Source organism: Equus asinus, chromosome 29 (assembly GCF_041296235.1).
Source record: "Equus asinus isolate D_3611 breed Donkey chromosome 29, EquAss-T2T_v2, whole genome shotgun sequence".
Classification (NCBI taxonomy): Eukaryota; Metazoa; Chordata; class Mammalia; order Perissodactyla; family Equidae; genus Equus; species Equus asinus.
Window position 1 is genome coordinate 38,634,591 of NC_091818.1, and position 17,003 is coordinate 38,651,593.

A 17,003-nucleotide genomic window follows, 5' to 3' on the forward strand; every position below is an offset into this window, starting at 1 on the left:
CTGGCAAGCTTTCCCTATCTAAGTGCTCACTCTCTACTTCGGTTAGTAGGTCTTTGTCTAATCGTCCTATTGAGAGGAGAATACAGGCGTTTAGCTGATACAGGACAGTAATGCACTGCATTTTATCCTGGAGAAAAGCCCGGCAGAGCCAGCAGGCTGATACCCTCTCATTTTCTTCAGGACGTTTGGAACCACAAATCAGCTGGAGGATAAAGATGCTCGCTGTACTTAACTGCAGACACCTGCGGAAGAGAAACAGCGTGTCGGTCCTAGAAAGCATGCTTTGCCAGCTACGCAGGGGTCGGAAGGCAGACTATCTCAGCAGAAGAGTTTCCTGGTTTCCTGGGAGTGAGGAGGGTGTCTATTTCTTAAATATCTTCTCCTCCAATGAAATCCTAGCCGGGACCATTTTTTCCTGACTACTTCTTTTTATAAAGTATCGATGCTGCCGTCAGATGAAAACAGTCCCTGAGTTTACTGACAACTGGAAGACTTCTAATGCTCCAAAGGGAAATACTTCCCATTCCTTTGCATAGAGTTTTCTCAGCCACAGTAGTTCCTCAAATTCCTGCCGCTCTGATTTCCTTCTCCCTCCAGTCTAAACCCATTTTCTTCTTCTCGCTCGGGTCCGCTAACCTTCTCCTCCTGATGAAATCATCCTTCCCAGTGTAGCCCTCCCCGCTCTCGTCTTTTCCTGTCTTGTTCGACTTTGTTAATGAAAGTAAGTTAATCTCCATCCTCTTCGTAAGCTCTGTGGCATCGATAAGTTACTCTCTTTTCCTTCAGGATTCCTTCATGGAGGATGACTCTGCCCAACTTTCTAACACAGGTCTTTCATTTTTGAGTCCACATTTCCTTTTGCAGTTTCTTGGACTTCCTTTGGTTGGTGTACGGACAGCCATCCAGTGGAGACGGGGACCACCAGTCCATTTCACACAGGCCACTGAACAGTCAGAAGATGGGAGCAACTTTGGTCTCCAGTGACCTGGACTGGATTCAACTCACTGACCTAGAGGGAAAGGCTCTGTATCCATTACTAATCCCGTGAGCTCTCCAGCCCCCTGAAAATGATTCTTTGGTTTTATTATTGCAAAGCCCATTTATAAAATCATGAACTGGATTTAGGAAAGCAACCATGAAATAGCGAGGGACAACAAACTGATTGAAATTCCTTCAAGGTCATGTGGGCTGAAGCCTCGCAGCCAGCAGGATGGGGGCGAAGTTATATATAGGCACCTTCATTCTTATTTCATAGCATGACCGGCTCACTTAAACGTGGCAACTTTAGATCCACTGACCGTGCCTCAAGTAACTAAATCCTAAATAAAGAAAATGGAAAAGCAAACTATGAAATAGCCAATAATCTTTATTTTGCACTTCCCCACCCCCCCATCCCTCTCCAAAAAGCACTAATGGGTATATTTGTGCATGTGAAAATATTGTATAAAGTATTTAGGATGATGTCAAATTAATAAAACAAAAAACATGTATCTCAACATAGATGCTTTGTTTCTTTGTAGGGATAGAAAAATTTTGGCTTCTAGAACAAGGAGGGCGATGAAATACTGCACTCTGAAAAGGTCGACTCCATTTCCACTGATTTGCAATTTAACATTCATGGCAGAAAACCTCATTTCTCTAACCACATAATATGTTTTAAAATATGACTAATTCATACACTAATATCAACTTACTTGGCATTAAAAAAGTCACAATTTCTATTAATATATTTGTATTAGGTTCAAAGCCCATATTCTAGCATTCAAGATATCCATTACACTGGTCCAAATTGGGATTATTTCAGAATCAAGTAAAAGTCCATATTTATTCCAAAGTTGCTAAAATATGCTAATAAAATTAAATTTGATGTTTTACATTAAAAATAAAACATTTGGTTTATCTCTCAGACATCTATAACATATAATAAATAGTGGGCAGTATAGTAATATAATAAAGTTTTGTGGTACCCTGAAATTTGATGAGTTTTCTTAAAAAAAATTCATAATATACTTCATTTCAGCCTTAAACCACAATATCAATGAACAGATTTGCAGAAATAAAACCATATAAACACAAAATGCTACAGTATACTTTTTTTTTTTACTTTCGGGGAATCTACACGTCCTTTTAATAAAAGTTAAGTCAAAGAAATTTACAGAAACAAAATAGATGACAGAATGATTTCAAATCATCCACTATCAAACGCCTTGTTCTCCTTGCACCTGCCAGGTCCCTTCCCCACAGGCTCCGGGCTGCGCCGGGCAGTTCAAGGGAGGTGGCTTTGAACTGTGGCTCTTTTTTCCAGCCTTCTCGGCTTACGTGAAGCGGTAATTACAGACATGGCTGAAATCACAGTGGATTCCAGAGAAAGCCAGAATGAAACACGATAAAAATTTAAAAAATAACTACTTCATAAATATTTATTATTTACATGAGGGGAGATCTTCTGGTCTGAAGAGTTTTCATACAAGTTGATGAAATGTATACGCGGTGAGAAGAGCGCCAGCGGTTTAAAGGAGGGCAGAGTTAGAATGCAACAAAGATAGAAAATACGGGAGAGTCAACAAAAATAATTTGCACAAAAGCAAACAGGACATGATAGAAACCTTTTTCTTAAAAAATATAAGGTATTTCACAAAAGCCTGAACATTTTACATGTTAGTACTAAAAATGGGGGGCGAGGGGGAGCTTCATATATTTTCATCACAAAAATATTTACCAGTACTCCACCTGGAGCTGTCTCTTATGTTCTTATGATTATCTTACTGTGGAGGGCGGAGGCGGAAACTGTACACGGACTAGTCATATCATCCTTAGACACAGTCAAGGCATTACACGTCATCTTCTCGTCTAACACCTTCATGAAAAGGCCCTGGAGAGGACAAAGGGATCAAAGGGGAACATTATGGTCTTTTTATTAATAATACTTGTCACTGGTAATAGAAAAACGGAGGCGCGGCGGTCCTCGCGCGGCCCCTGCTTGCGTCCGCCGCATCCACTGCCCGGCCGCGGGCGCTCGGCGTCAGGAGGAGGCTCCGGGGGCGCACGCGCGTCCGCAGTCTGGCGGGTCCCTCCGCACAGGACCCTGGTGCGGGCGGGATGGCGGCGCGGCCCCAGCGCCCTCCGCGTGGCCGCCGCGCTGTCCCGGGGCGGAGACGTCAGTGTGCCCGGTGCTTCCGCTTCTTGTGCTTCTTATCCTTCTTCTTGTTGGCACACTTGGGACAGAACCATTGCATCTCCTCCGGCGGGGCGGCCATTATTCCAACACAGGGCCTACACAGCAAAAAAAACCCCACAAAAGTTTCAGATAAACAAGCTTTACTTATATACATATTCTTTTTCTATGTTTTAACATAATTTTAAATAATTAAGCAATTTTTAAGTCTATTGTATACCGACTAGAAATCCGAGTCAAACAGCTGTAATTTATGGAGCAGGCTGTCGGGCGGTGGGTCATTCTATTACATAATGCCCCTTTTACAGGCCCTACTGGAGAAATTAATTAGCTCATTCATCCTTTCAGCCAGAAATGGTATGATTCTTCTGAGCAACGGCTTTGTTTTTATCTTATAGCTATCATGTATCATGTGACTGAATGGATTTCTTTTTATTTCAGGTATTTTAAAGATAAAATGAGAAGATGATTGGCATAAATTTTGGTAGAGTTTCTTCAGTTCTGGAGACCTGCCGAAGAGGTGTAAAAACAGACAAGCGGTCGCTTTATCTGCAGTTTGGGACCTGTGTTCAGAGGGGTTAGCTCAGCCCCACTGTCAAGCACTGTCGCTTTTACAGAGCCTCACTGGAAAGAAGGGGAAAGCCTTCTATTTCCTTTTTTTTTAATAAGGAGGATGTGTAAGCTAAGCAGAATATTGGGAATTTAGGCTGAATCTCAAGAGTCCAAACACTCGTGCTTTCTAATCACATTTTACTGGCTCGGTGATCCTGCTCGTCTGCTGTTCTCAGGACAGCAGCGGAACCGGGCGCAAACCCGAGGCGCGGTCACTCATCACCGGGGGTGGGGAGCCCCGCGGGGCAGGCCGGGCCGGGGCGCTCACCAGTGGTACCAGTCGTCGCAGTCGTCACAGCCGATCATGGGGCTCCCGTCGTCCGGCTTGTTGCAGCCGGGGCAGATCCAGATCTGATTGCCCCATTCGTCTCGGATCTGAGGGTTTAAACCGGGAGGGAGCGAACAGAGAGGGAAAGGGGAAAAAGAACCAAAAAGGGAGTAGAATAAGAACGGTTACTTTATACTGCACACCGAATAAACTGGCAAATTACATGAAAAAGAAGTAGTAGTTAATTTATTAAAGCCATGATCATGGCCATCACTCTCCTAGGATCACATGAAAAAGAAAACAGTCACTAGGGGCTCCACGATAAGACAGTTCTAATGAATGTTTTAAACTTTCTTTTCTAAGTCATAAAAACAAAGCATTTCATAATCATTTCTGTGAACAATATGACCTAATGACCGACAGCCCCCTTTATCTAGAAAAATGCTGCAAATATGTAAGTTCTTAATGATCAGGGTCTTCATGGCCGGAACAGTTGGTATTTTTGAAAGCGACACAGCTCCAGTATACGCAGTTCCCTCAGCCGCATTCATAGGCCTGGAATTAATACATACAGCCAAATGTGCGTGCATCAGCTTATTACTTATTAGCCAAACCCTTCTCCTGAACTAGCTGATAAGATCAAGGATATAAAAGAGTTGTTACTAAGTAACTTTCCATTCCCTTTATGACATTTTCAGTAAAGTACAATCAACTAAAGGGCAAATGAAGCAGGGGAGGCAGGAGGCCAAAGAGCTGCATGTTCTCACGTTATTTGGCTGCAAACACCGTGAGCGCTGGAGTTTGCTTTACCTAACGCAGCAGTTCGAACAAGAAGCAGCCCCAGCTGTACCACTCGCTCCACCTCCACATTAACAACCATCCGGGAGAAAGAGTCTGCACTGGGCATTCAAAACAGCCACGACTGACAGCTAATTCTCAAAAGTTTTCATAATAACACCACATATAATTTCATTCAGTTTATTTTGCGAGGTACGGTCTCTTCCTGTACTTGCAAATACAACAGTGACTAGATATACAGAAAAGAAATGGCTTTCTGGGTGTGTGATGCGTGTATTAGGAGCATAGATACTATTTCATTCTACTGATGTGCTTTTTAAGGCTGACCATTTTTGAGAAAGTCTCTTCAGAGTCAACCTACGTCGACATGAAAGCTTCCTAAAGAAATCTGTGGGCAGCTACATGGACCCAGCCCTCTCTCATTTCAAGGGGAGAGCACAGTCACTACGTGCCCGCTGTCTAGGGGTAAGACCGGCCCAGCATCCTATGCCCTGAAGCTGCCATGCATGGCCAGTCCTGCTGCTGGCTGACCTCTCCTGAATTAGAAGGCCATGACTCTGTTGCTACATGAGAAATTTGCGCAGCATCCATGATAACTTACGCTCAACACTTCACAGTTTACTAAGTTATTCCAAACATCTTACTTTGTTTAATCATCCTCAACAACCCTGGGATAGGTTAAGAATGAGGAAAGGGAGCTAGGGGAATGTAAGCGACAGGTCCAAAGCCACATCATTGGGCAGCGACGAAATCAGCCTTGTTGTTCTATAGCCTATGTCTTTCCTCCAAATCACACATTTTGTCCTCTGTCTACGAAATGTCTCTTAGACGACAGAAGGCTTCCCATCCATGTTGTCTATACCAATCTGATCCATACCAATAAGTCAGCTTAAAAATCCACTGAAGAATCTGAAATTTCAGGGCTAGAACATACTCTAGGAATCATCTAGTCTAACATAACCCCTTAATTACAGAAACAGAAATGGAGGCTGAGGAGGTTGAGTATAAAATCTTTCCTGATCAACCCATCTTGGGGTGATGTGGCCTTAATTAAACGTCTACAGCAACTGGTCCTCAAATGGGCCAATTTGAAGATCACAGACTTTTGTATCGCATCTTCTAGTTTTGTCTTGAACTGTGAATTTAATATTTTTCTGTTAATTTTTCATGTCTATATCTTCTCTTAATTCTTCTGAGATTTTCTTATCTTTTGTATCTAATGCCTCCAATATTTAATGATTTGTTGAAATTTCCTTCCACACCACCTTTAAAGAGATGTAATATTTGCATGACATATAACAACTATCGTGAGTCCTACCAGCCCCTTTCCAATTCCATCTATGCAGAGAGACCGCTGTCACGAGCTCACAGCCCACGGTCTGTGTACTTGGTGGTCACGGCAATGTCAGCGCACTGAGTACCTCTATGTGCCTGTTGTGTGTTTGTGTCACTCTACCGCGTCCAAAGGACATATTAACACAAACCCTTCATTCCTAGACTCAATTCAGGGTGTGACTCAGACCTGAAGACAGTCCCACGAGCACAATGAGAACTCCTTCCACGAGGCGCGTTCTGCCACCTGAAGACACGCTCGGGCACTCAGGGGGCTCTGCGCTCTGAAAGCCAGCTCCCTTTCATCCACAGGCCCTGGTGTTTTCTGGGCCTTAGCCAAAGAAATACTCTAATTACTGCTCTTACTCAGAAACGGCAGCTGGCTCATCAGATCTCTGCACATTACGTAAATCATGCTCTTAAGTGAATAATTTAATTGCTTGATCAAGAGATTCAACATGGGATTTAAATATCACTATTCATCTCTCTATTTATATATTGATGTTATTAAATTTGTTTATAGTCATATTCTAAAACAATATAAAGAAAAGCAATGCTTTGACAGTATTTATGGAGACTAAACATGCAAACACTATAAAACAATACTTTTCAGCCAAAAGCTTGCAAATGCACTGAAAATACCTTTCCAGTCATAAAGAATTGCCTCTGAAATTCAATAATGATACTTATGACACTGCTTTTTAATTGAAAACATTTCATGATACAAGTCTCAAGTGACTTTTTCTTAAATACTACAAAAGTAAAAGGTAGCATACCACATAAGTGCTGACCGTCTCCGTGACCACACTCCGGACAGGGGCTTTGGAACTTCCGGCTCCAGAGATGGCGGGAGACGGAGACGGCATCAAGGCAGGGGACGTGGTGGACTGTGCGAGGAGTGGCAAAGGCACCGGGGCGGGGGTGACGTGCACAGGCACAGGGGCTGGGGCTGGCGCAGGTGGCGGGGTCTTGGGTCTGCTCAGAGAGGGCGCTGGCTTAGCCTCGGGCGCAGGCACCACTTTGCTGATGACACTGCCAATGAGAGAGAGAGAAGGAAAAGTCAAAACAGGAGGTCGAATCAAACCAAATCTTTAAAAACATTATCACAAAATAACGTTATTCTTCTGCTGGCAAAATACTCTTTGGACAGTCCAGAGATAGCTACAGACCTCAGAGTTCAAAGCCCTTTACCAATTCACCTCTCAACTTATTCAGCCTCATTTTTTATTTCCCCAAATTGTCCCTCAGTGACCAGATATGTAGACACTTTTAGCAACCAATACACAGGTACTATTCACAGAAATGTAACTATTTTTAGAGTAAGTGTGTTTGTTCCCCCTGTTGCCGGATACACCCCCTCTCTGTTGACTTCAGATTTGGCAAAGGAACTTCCGTGGCCCATGAAACATGAGTGGAAGTGACGTGTGCCACTTCTGCGTAGAAGCTTTGAGCGCCATCACAAAGCTGAGCTTCCCTCTTTTCTGTGTGCTGCATGCGAGTCCTCCAACAGCCGTCAGCTCACACTCAGGGCAAAGAGGACGTGGGCAGAGCTATGATGGACGTGTCACAGGAGTGAGAAGTAAACGACTGCTGTTGGAGGCCACTGAGACTTTGGGCTTGTTAAGACCTGCAATTTAACCTACCAAAGCTGGACACAGTAACTTAAACGAAGCTCATATATACACCTCTTTCTCCACTCCAGGGTTTCCTACTCTGAATACTCTGAATGCCAGACTTTCTCACTTCTGGATTGGGCTTGATGGCCAGGCATTAAAGATTTAAGATTCTCAGACGGGCTGGGGAGAAAGGTCAAGTCGCAGGAGTGCATTTTCGCTCCCCAGGAGAGAAAAGCAGCTCGAGCTCCTTTCCCAGTGATGTTACCGACTGATAATTAGAGCTGTCCCTTCCTTAGCAACATTTTATTCATAGTACTCATGCGGTGGACGAAGCACTGGACTCAGAGTCAGGGGAGCCGAGTTCAAATCCCAGACCTGCCACAGGCCAGCTAGGTGACCTTGGGTAAGTCATTTAGAAATAGTGTTTACTGGGCGCCTATAAGAAGCTCACTATTACACTCTCGACCATCTCATCGAGTCCCATGACAATGTCAAAGGAGTTATGGTGTCCCCATTTTATGGATGGGGACACAGAACTGGAGAGAGGAATTTGGGTAAATGGGTGGCAGGCTTTGAACCAAGGTCTTTTTGATTCTAAAACTCTTTTTCTTCTTTTTTTAGGTTTCTTTACTTAAAAAGAATTACGTATCATTCCAAGCATAGAGAATATGAGGTAACGGGTTCGGTGACAGTCCGAGATAAACGGACCTTAGCCCTTCCCCGTGTTTACTTCAGGTCTCTCCCCCACTGTGCCCCAGAAGTGACCCCCCTAAAGCTGACAGGTTTGTTTTTCTATTTTCGTTCTTCGTACTTTTTCTGCCTTTGTACCTCCCATAAATGACACATACTGTACTACTGTTTTACATGTTTCAACCATATAAACAATATCACACTGTATTTCTCCTTTGAAATTAGCTTTCCTCAGTTTTTTTTATGGAGATATAACTGACATACAGCAGTGTGTAAGTCTGAGGTGTACAACGTGTTGGTTTGACAGAGTTATACATTACAATATGATTACTACAGTAGTGTTAGCTAACACCCTTATTATGTCACAAAGTTAGCATTTCTTTTTTGTGACAACAGTTAAGACCTAGCCTCTTAGCAATTATGAAGTTTACAACACAGTATTGATGACTATAATCTCTATGCTGTGCATTAGCTCCCCAGAACTTACTTCTCTACTAGTTGCCCACTTAGTTTTATGTCTCTTGATTTATCCATGTTGATACATATAGATCTATATTACTTTTGTCTTTGAGGAAGATTACCCCTGAGCTAACATCCGCTGCCAATCCTCCTCTTTTTTGCTGAGGAAGACTGGCCCTGAGCTAACATCCATGCCCATCTTCCTCTATTTCATATGTGGGGCGCCTGCACAGCATGGCTTGATGAGTGGTGCATTGGTCCACGCCTGGGATTTGAACTGGTGAACTCTGGGCCACTAAAGTGGAACATGAGAACTTAACTGCTGTACCACCAGGCTGGCCCCTATATTACCTATTTTAATTGTTATGTAGTATTCCATAGTATGAATAGGTCAAAGGGTTTTTGTCCATTGCCTTACTGAGGGTAGGACGTGGCAACTCACAATGTTACACGTTAACTTGTAAATCTGTTCAACAATCTCCTGGGCTATGTTCCTAGAGATGAAAGTTGCTGGGTTAGAGGGTAGGCACAGTCTCACCTTTACAAGGAGTCCTAAGCTGCTCTCTAAGGCGATGGCACCCACCCATCTCTTTGTGCCATTCACACTTAACTTCCTAGGCGTGGCTTTAAAGACAACAAAGGGTAAACACATACAGCTGCCTCTGAGGGTCGCAGTGGACACAGAGCAACATGTACAACTGTGAAGTGTCAGCACCAGCCGCAGATACACGTCACGGCTGTTGCCAACACCCTGAGGCGTCATCACCACCAGCCTGCACAGTTCCGCTTTCTCCAAGTCCTAGTTTAGAAACCACCCCCACCAAAAAGCACTCATTTCTTTGCTATTCTGATTAGAAGTTTATAATACATTAAATTATTTCAAAAATTCCACTGTTATGTAAGCAAATAGTTAACGCTATCTACTTGCTCTCCCCTTGTTTCATTCAAGTGTGCTTGCCTTCCTAACTTGAACACAGCCAAAGACCAAGAGAATTTCACACAGGCTGTCTGTGCAGGAGACACGCCACAGATGTTTACCATGATTAACAGTGTATATTTTTCGACCACTGACTAAGTACTCAACCGTCTTAAGCACCCGAAAGCCAGGGCATGCCAGGCACTGTGCTAAATGCGTACTTGCCTCTCTCACTTGATCCTCATGACAACCAAATGAGGTAATGAGCACTGTTACTCCCCTCCTTTTGAAGATGAAGACACCACAGCACAGAAGATGAAGCACCTTGCCCAGATTCATAGCCGACCATGTGGCAGAGCCAGGATTAAACCCAGGCACCTGGGTTCAGCACCCGTGATCCCAACTATAAAGGTTGTCTCTCAACGCTGACTGAGTGAGTTTTGTCACAACTAAGGTGGGAGTGCAAAGTCATTACTATGGCATTTATATCCAGGGGGCAAGCTCCTCATTTTTATGGTTAAATTTTTAAAACACAGAAGAGCCAAGATGGCGCAGTGAGTAGTCCTCTTTGTCTCTCGCCCTTCGAGTCTACAATTATTTGGACACTTATCGCTTGACAAAGGATATCCAGACAGCATCTCAGGACGTCTGAGACACCCACGCGACTATACATCGGAAGGCGGATGGACTTTCCTCCGGGAGGATGTGGAAATAGGTGAAAACTCTCCGACCCCGACGGGCAGCCTAGTACCCGCAAGCGGCTTTCTTCCAACGGACGCCCCCAGAGGATCCACACACATCTAGGGCAGGAGCGAGAACACAACAGAGGAGCGACGGTGGAAACAGGTGACCAGAACCCTACCTAAACCCCCTGCAATTACTCCTAAACGCAGAGGGAAACTTTGGAGTTGCACACCTGAGCCCGCGGGGAGAGTCTCTCCCCGCCATTGGCGGGGAGACCCAGCCTGGTGCTCGGGGCGCCCGGAGGGTCCCAGAGAGAGACACGGAGGGCACGGAGATCTCCCAGCTGCCGTTGCCCGCCCCGTGGGACTAGGGATTGCCGGAGATCTTGGAGAGGACCGGGGCCGGGGGAATTTTCAAAGGCCGGTTCTGCGACCCGGAGGGGAAGCGCCGGAGCTCCGCCCGGGCAGCAGACAAAACTCTCTGTCTGCCGTTAGCAGAGGGGCCACGCTGAGCATTCACGGCTCCGGGAGAGGCCCGGAGAGAATCCCAGAGGGAGGGGCGACCCCCAGCTGCCGTTGCCCGCCCCGTGGGGCTAGGGATTGCCAGAGATCTCGGAGAGGACCGGGGTGGGGGGAACTTTCAAAGGCCGGTCCTGCGACCCGGAGGGGAAGCGCCGGAGCTCCGCCAGGCAGCAGAGAAAACTCTCTGTCTGCCGTTAGCAGAGGGGCCACGCTGAGCATTCACGGCTCCGGGAGAGGCCCGGAGAGAATCCCAGAGGGAGGGGCGACCCCCAGCTGCCGTTGCCCACCCCGTGGGGCTAGGGATTGCCAGAGATCTCGGAGAGGACCGGGGTGGGGGGAACTTTCAAAGGCCGGTCCTGCGACCCGGAGGGGAAGCGCCGGAGCTCCGCCAGGCAGCAGAGAAAACTCTCTGTCTGCCGTTAGCAGAGGGGCCACGCTGAGCATTCACGGCTCCGGGAGAGGCCCGGAGAGAATCCCAGAGGGCGGGGCGACCCCCAGCTGCCGTTGCCCACCCCGTGAGGCTAGGGATTGCCGGAGATCTCAGAGAGGACTGGGGCTGGAGAGAGTTCCAGAGACCCAGCTTAGTAGCCTAGGGGGAAACCCTACAGGCTCACAGCAGCCTTAGGGAAAGCCTCTGCACAGCACCAGTAGAAGGCACCCAGCCGCCAGCCACAAGGCTGGAAGACCCCAGGGCAAAAGCAGCATAGCTAGGTGTACTAACCACAGACTGTAGAAGATGCCAATAGCTCTCCTGCGACCCATAGAGGACAAGTGAGATTTGGTGGGTGCCGACAGCAACGGAGCGACAAATATAAGTGATCCCACCCCTGGCCGCTGGAAAAGCCCATAACACCGTTGCAGACCCCAAGGAGAGAGCACATCTAGGTGGGCTGCAACAGTAGGCACCTGCAGCCTGAAGCCCCCCTGTGACGGCCCCCACGGCAGAGGAGGGAATCCAAAGGGCCACTGTGGCTACGAAGAGGGGCCCAGGCCCAGTTAGCAACTACGGACAGGGTTCCTGGTTGGTGAAATATAAACAGCTGCTCCTCCCACCGCAGCAGCTGAAACAAGTGAAAGGAGCAACTAAACTCTATCTCCATGCGGAGGCACAAATCAACAACATCAAGCAATATGAAAAAATACATTAAATCTCCAGAACAGAAAGAAAGCAACAAATACACAGAAAACAATCCCAAAGAAAATGAGATATATAACCTAAATGACGATGACTTCAAAACAGCCATCATTAAGATTCTCAATGAGTTAAGAGAGAATTCTGACCGACAACTCAACGAGTTCAGGAGCTATGTCACAAAAGAGTTTGATACGATAAAGAAGAACCAAACAGAAATATTGGAAATGAAGAACACAATAGAGGAGATTAAGAAAAATCTAGATGCTCTGAACAGTAGGGCCGATAATATGGAGGAAAGAATTAGCAATTTGGAAGATGGCAATATAGAATTGTTGCAGGCAGAGCAGGAGAGAGAAGCAAGACTTAAAAGAAATGAAGAAACTCTCCGAGAATTATCAGACACAATTAGGAGATGCAACGTAAGGATTATAGGTATACCAGAGGGAGAAGAGAAGGAGAAAGGGGCAGAAAACCTATTCAAAGAAATAATGGCTGAGAACTTCCCAAATCTGGTGAGGGAGATGGATCTTCAGGTGACAGAAGCCAATAGATCTCCAAACTTTATCAATGCAAGAAGACCAACTCCACGGCATATAGTAGTGAAGCTAGCAAAAGTCAACGACAAGGAGAAAATATTAAGGACAGCCAGGCAAAAGAAACTAACCTACAAAGGAACCCCCATCAGGCTATCAGCAGATTTCTCAGCAGAAACTTTACAGGCTAGAAGAGAGTGGAATGATATATTCAAAAATCTGAAGGACAAAAATCTACAGCCGAGAATTCTCTACCCAGCGAAAATATCCTTCAAATACGATGGAGAAATAAAAACTTTCCCAGATAAACAAAAATTAAGGGAGTTCATTGCCACAAAACCTCCTCTTCAGGAAATCCTCAGGAAAACCCTCATTCCTGAAAAATCCAAAAAAGGAAAGGGGCTACAAAACCAAGAGCAGAGGAGATAAGTAGAAGGACAACAACAGAGAGTAGCAGCTCTACATCAGAACAGATTAAACCATGGGACGAGAAACAAAGGAAACTGAAGAAAACCGGAAAACAAGACACAAAATGGGAGAGGTAGGCCCCCACGTCTCAATAATCACTCTAAATGTAAATGGATTGAACTCCCCAATCAAAAGACACAGAGTGGCAGGATGGATCAAAGAACAAGATCCAACAATATGCTGCCTCCAGGAAACACACCTCAGCCCCAAAGACAAACACAGACTCAGAGTGAAGGGATGGAGAACAATACTCCAAGCTAATAATGAACAAAAGAAAGCAGGTGTCGCTATACTAATATCAGACAAGGTAGATTTCAAAGCAAAACAGATAAAGAAAGATAAAGAGGGACAGTATATAATGATAAAAGGGACTCTCCACCAAGAAGACATAACACTTATAAATATATATGCACCCAACACAGGAGCACCAAAATTTGTAAAGCAACTCTTAATAGAACTAAAAGAAGACATCAACAACAATACAATAATAGTAGGGGACCTCAACACACCATTAACACCAATGGACAGAACATCCAGACAGAAAATCAACAAGGAAATAATAGAATTAAATGAAAAATTAGACCAGATGGACTTAATAGATATATATAGAACACTTCATCCAAAAACAGCAGGTTACACATTCTTCTCAAGTGCACATGGAACATTCTCAAGGATTGACCATATTTTGGGAACCAAAGCAAACATCAATAAATACAAGAGAGTTGAAATAATATCAAGCATCTTTTCTGATCATAACGCTATTAAACTAGAAATCAACTACAAGAAAAAAGCAGAGAAAGGTGCAAAAATGTGGAGACTAAACAACACGCTTCTCAACAAACAATGGATCATTGAAGAAATTAAAGAAGAAATCAAATATTATCTGGAGACAAATGAAAATGAGAACACGACATACCAAATCATTTGGGATGCAGCAAAAGCAGTCCTAAGAGGGAAATTCATCGCAATACAGGCTCACCTCACTAAACAAGAAAAAGCTCACGTAAGCAACCTCAAACGACACCTAACGGAACTAGAAAAAGAAGAACAAACAAAGCCCAGAGTCAGTAGAAGGAGGGAAATAATAAAAATAAGAGCAGAAATAAATGATATTGAAACAAAAAAGACAATAGAAAGGATCAATGAAACAAAGAATTGGTTCTTCGAAAGAATTAACAAAATTGACAAACCCCTAGCCAGACTCACCAAGAAAAGAAGAGAGAAAGCGCAAATTAATAAAATCAGGAATGACAGAGGAGAAATCACAACAGATACCAATGAAATACAAGAGATCATAAGAGAATACTATGAAAAACTATATGCCAACAAATTGAACAACTTGGAAGAAATGGACAAATTCCTAGACTCCTACAATCTCCCCAAACTGAATCAGGAAGAAATGGAGAATCTGAATAGACCAATCACAAGTAAGGAAATAGAAACGGTAATCAAAAACCTCCCCAAAAACAAGAGTCCAGGACCAGACGGCTTCTCTGGAGAATTCTACCAAACATTCAAAGAAGACTTAATACCTATTCTCCTCAAACTGTTCCAGAAAATTGAGAAAGATGGAGAACTCCCTAACACATTCTATGAAGCCAACATCACTCTGATCCCCAAACCTGACAAGGACAACACAAAGAAGGAGAACTACAGGCCGATATCACTGATGAACATAGATGCAAAAATCCTCAACAAAATTTTGGCAAACCGATTACACCAATACATCAAAAAGATTATACACCAGGATCAAGTGGGATTTATACCAGGGACACAGGGATGGTTCAACATCCGCAAGTCAATCAACGTGATACACTACATCAACAAAATGAAAAACAAAAACCACATGATCATCTCAATAGACGCAGAGAAAGCATTCGACAAGATCCAACACCCATTTATGATAAAAACCCTCAGTAAAATGGGTATAGAAGGAAAGTACCTCAACATAATAAAGGCCATATATGATAGACCCACAGCCAACATCATACTCAATGGACAAAAGCTGAAAGCCATCCCTCTGAGGACAGGAACAAGACAAGGGTGCCCACTTTCACCACTCCTATTCAACATAGTACTGGAGGTGCTGGCCAGAGCAATTCGGCAGGAAAAAAAAATAAAAGGAATCCAAATAGGTAACGAAGAAGTAAAACTCGCGTTGTTTGCAGACGACATGATCTTATACATAGAAAACCCCAAAGAATCCACAGAAAAACTATTAGAAATAATCAACAACTACAGCAAAGTAGCAGGGTATAAAATTAACGTGCATAAATCAGTAGCATTTCTATACATTAACAATAAACTAACAGAAAAAGAACTCAAGAACTCTATCCCATTCACAATCGCAACGAAAAGAATAAAATACCTTGGGATAAACTTAACCAAGGAAGTGAAGGATCTATACAATGAAAACTACAAGACTTTCTTGAAAGAAATAGGCGATGACATAAAGAGATGGAAAAACATTCCTTGCACATGGATTGGAAGAATAAACATAGTTAAAATGTCCATACTACCTAAAGCAATATACAGATTCAATGCTATCCCAATCAGAATCCCAAGAACATTCTTCACAGAAATTGAACAAACAATCCTAAAATTCATATGGGGGAACAAAAGACCACGAATTGCTAAAGCAATCCTGAGCAAGAAAAACAAAGCCGGCGGAATCACAATCCCCGATTTCAAAACATACTACAAAGCTACAGTGATCAAAACAGCATGGTACTGGTACAAAAACAGGTCCACAGATCAATGGAACAGAATTGAAAGCCCAGAGATAAAACCACACATCTATGGACAGCTAATCTTCGACAAAGGAGCAGAGGGCCTACAATGGAGAAAAGAAAGTCTCTTCAACAAATGGTGCTGGGAAAACTGGACAGCCACATGCAAAAGATTGAAAATCGACCATTCTTTTTCACCACACACCAAAATAAACTCAAAATGGATCAAAGACCTAAAGATTAGGCCTGAGACGTTAAGTCTTTTGGAAGAGAATATAGGCAGTACACTCTTTGACATCAGTTTCAAAAGAATCTTTTCGGACACTGTAACTCCTCAGTTGAGGGAAAAAATAGAAAGAATAAACAAATGGGACTTCATCAGACTAAAGAGCTTCTTCAAGGCAAGGGAAAACAGAATTGAAACAAAAAAACAGCTCACTAATTGGGAAAAAATATTTACAAGCCACTTATCCGACAAAGGGTTAATCTCCATAATATACAAAGAACTCACACTGCTTAACAACAAAAAAACAAACAACCCGATCAAAAAATGGGCAGAGGACATGAACAGACATTTCTCAAAAGAAGATATGAATATGGCCAATAGACACATGAAAAGATGTTCATCATCGCTAACCATCAGGGAAATGCAAATCAAAACTACACTAAGATATCACCTTACCCCCGCTAGATTGGCAAAAACATCCAAAACCAAGAACGACAAATGTTGGAAAGGTTGTGGAGAAAGAGGAACCCTCATACACTGTTGGTGGGAGTGCAAACTGGTACAGCCACTATGGAAAACAGTATGGAGATTTCTCAAAAAGTTAAAAATAGAAATACCCTATGACCCAGCCATCCCATTACTGGGTATCTATCCTAAGAACCTGATATCAGATATCTCAAGAGTCCGTTGCACCCCTATGTTCATCGCAGCATTATTTACAATAGCCAAGACGTGGAACCAGCCTACATGCCCAGAAACTGATGATTGGATAAAGAAGATGTGGTATATATACACAATGGAATACTACTCAGCCATAAAAAAAGACGAAATTGGCCCATTC

General features: G+C 43.7%; 1 protein-coding gene across 4 annotated transcripts in view; it reads right to left on the reverse strand.

Moving 5' to 3' along the window:
• Positions 1 to 1,347: 1,347 nt before the first annotated feature.
• The window catches only part of TAF3 (TATA-box binding protein associated factor 3), a 185,273-nt gene continuing 169,617 nt past the window's right edge, over positions 1,348 to 17,003 (reverse strand). For all 4 annotated transcript variants that reach the window (XR_011499222.1, XM_014841310.3, XM_044762096.2 and 1 more), the window contains 3 exons: positions 6,962 to 7,217; positions 4,056 to 4,162; positions 1,348 to 3,273 (listed from right to left, as the gene is read on the reverse strand). Coding sequence is in view for 3 of the 4 variants with exons in the window: in XM_014841310.3 (XP_014696796.3) it covers positions 3,159 to 3,273; positions 4,056 to 4,162; positions 6,962 to 7,217 (478 nt within the window). In the remaining variant the exon portion in view is untranslated. The remainder of the gene's footprint in view (positions 3,274 to 4,055; positions 4,163 to 6,961; positions 7,218 to 17,003) is intronic.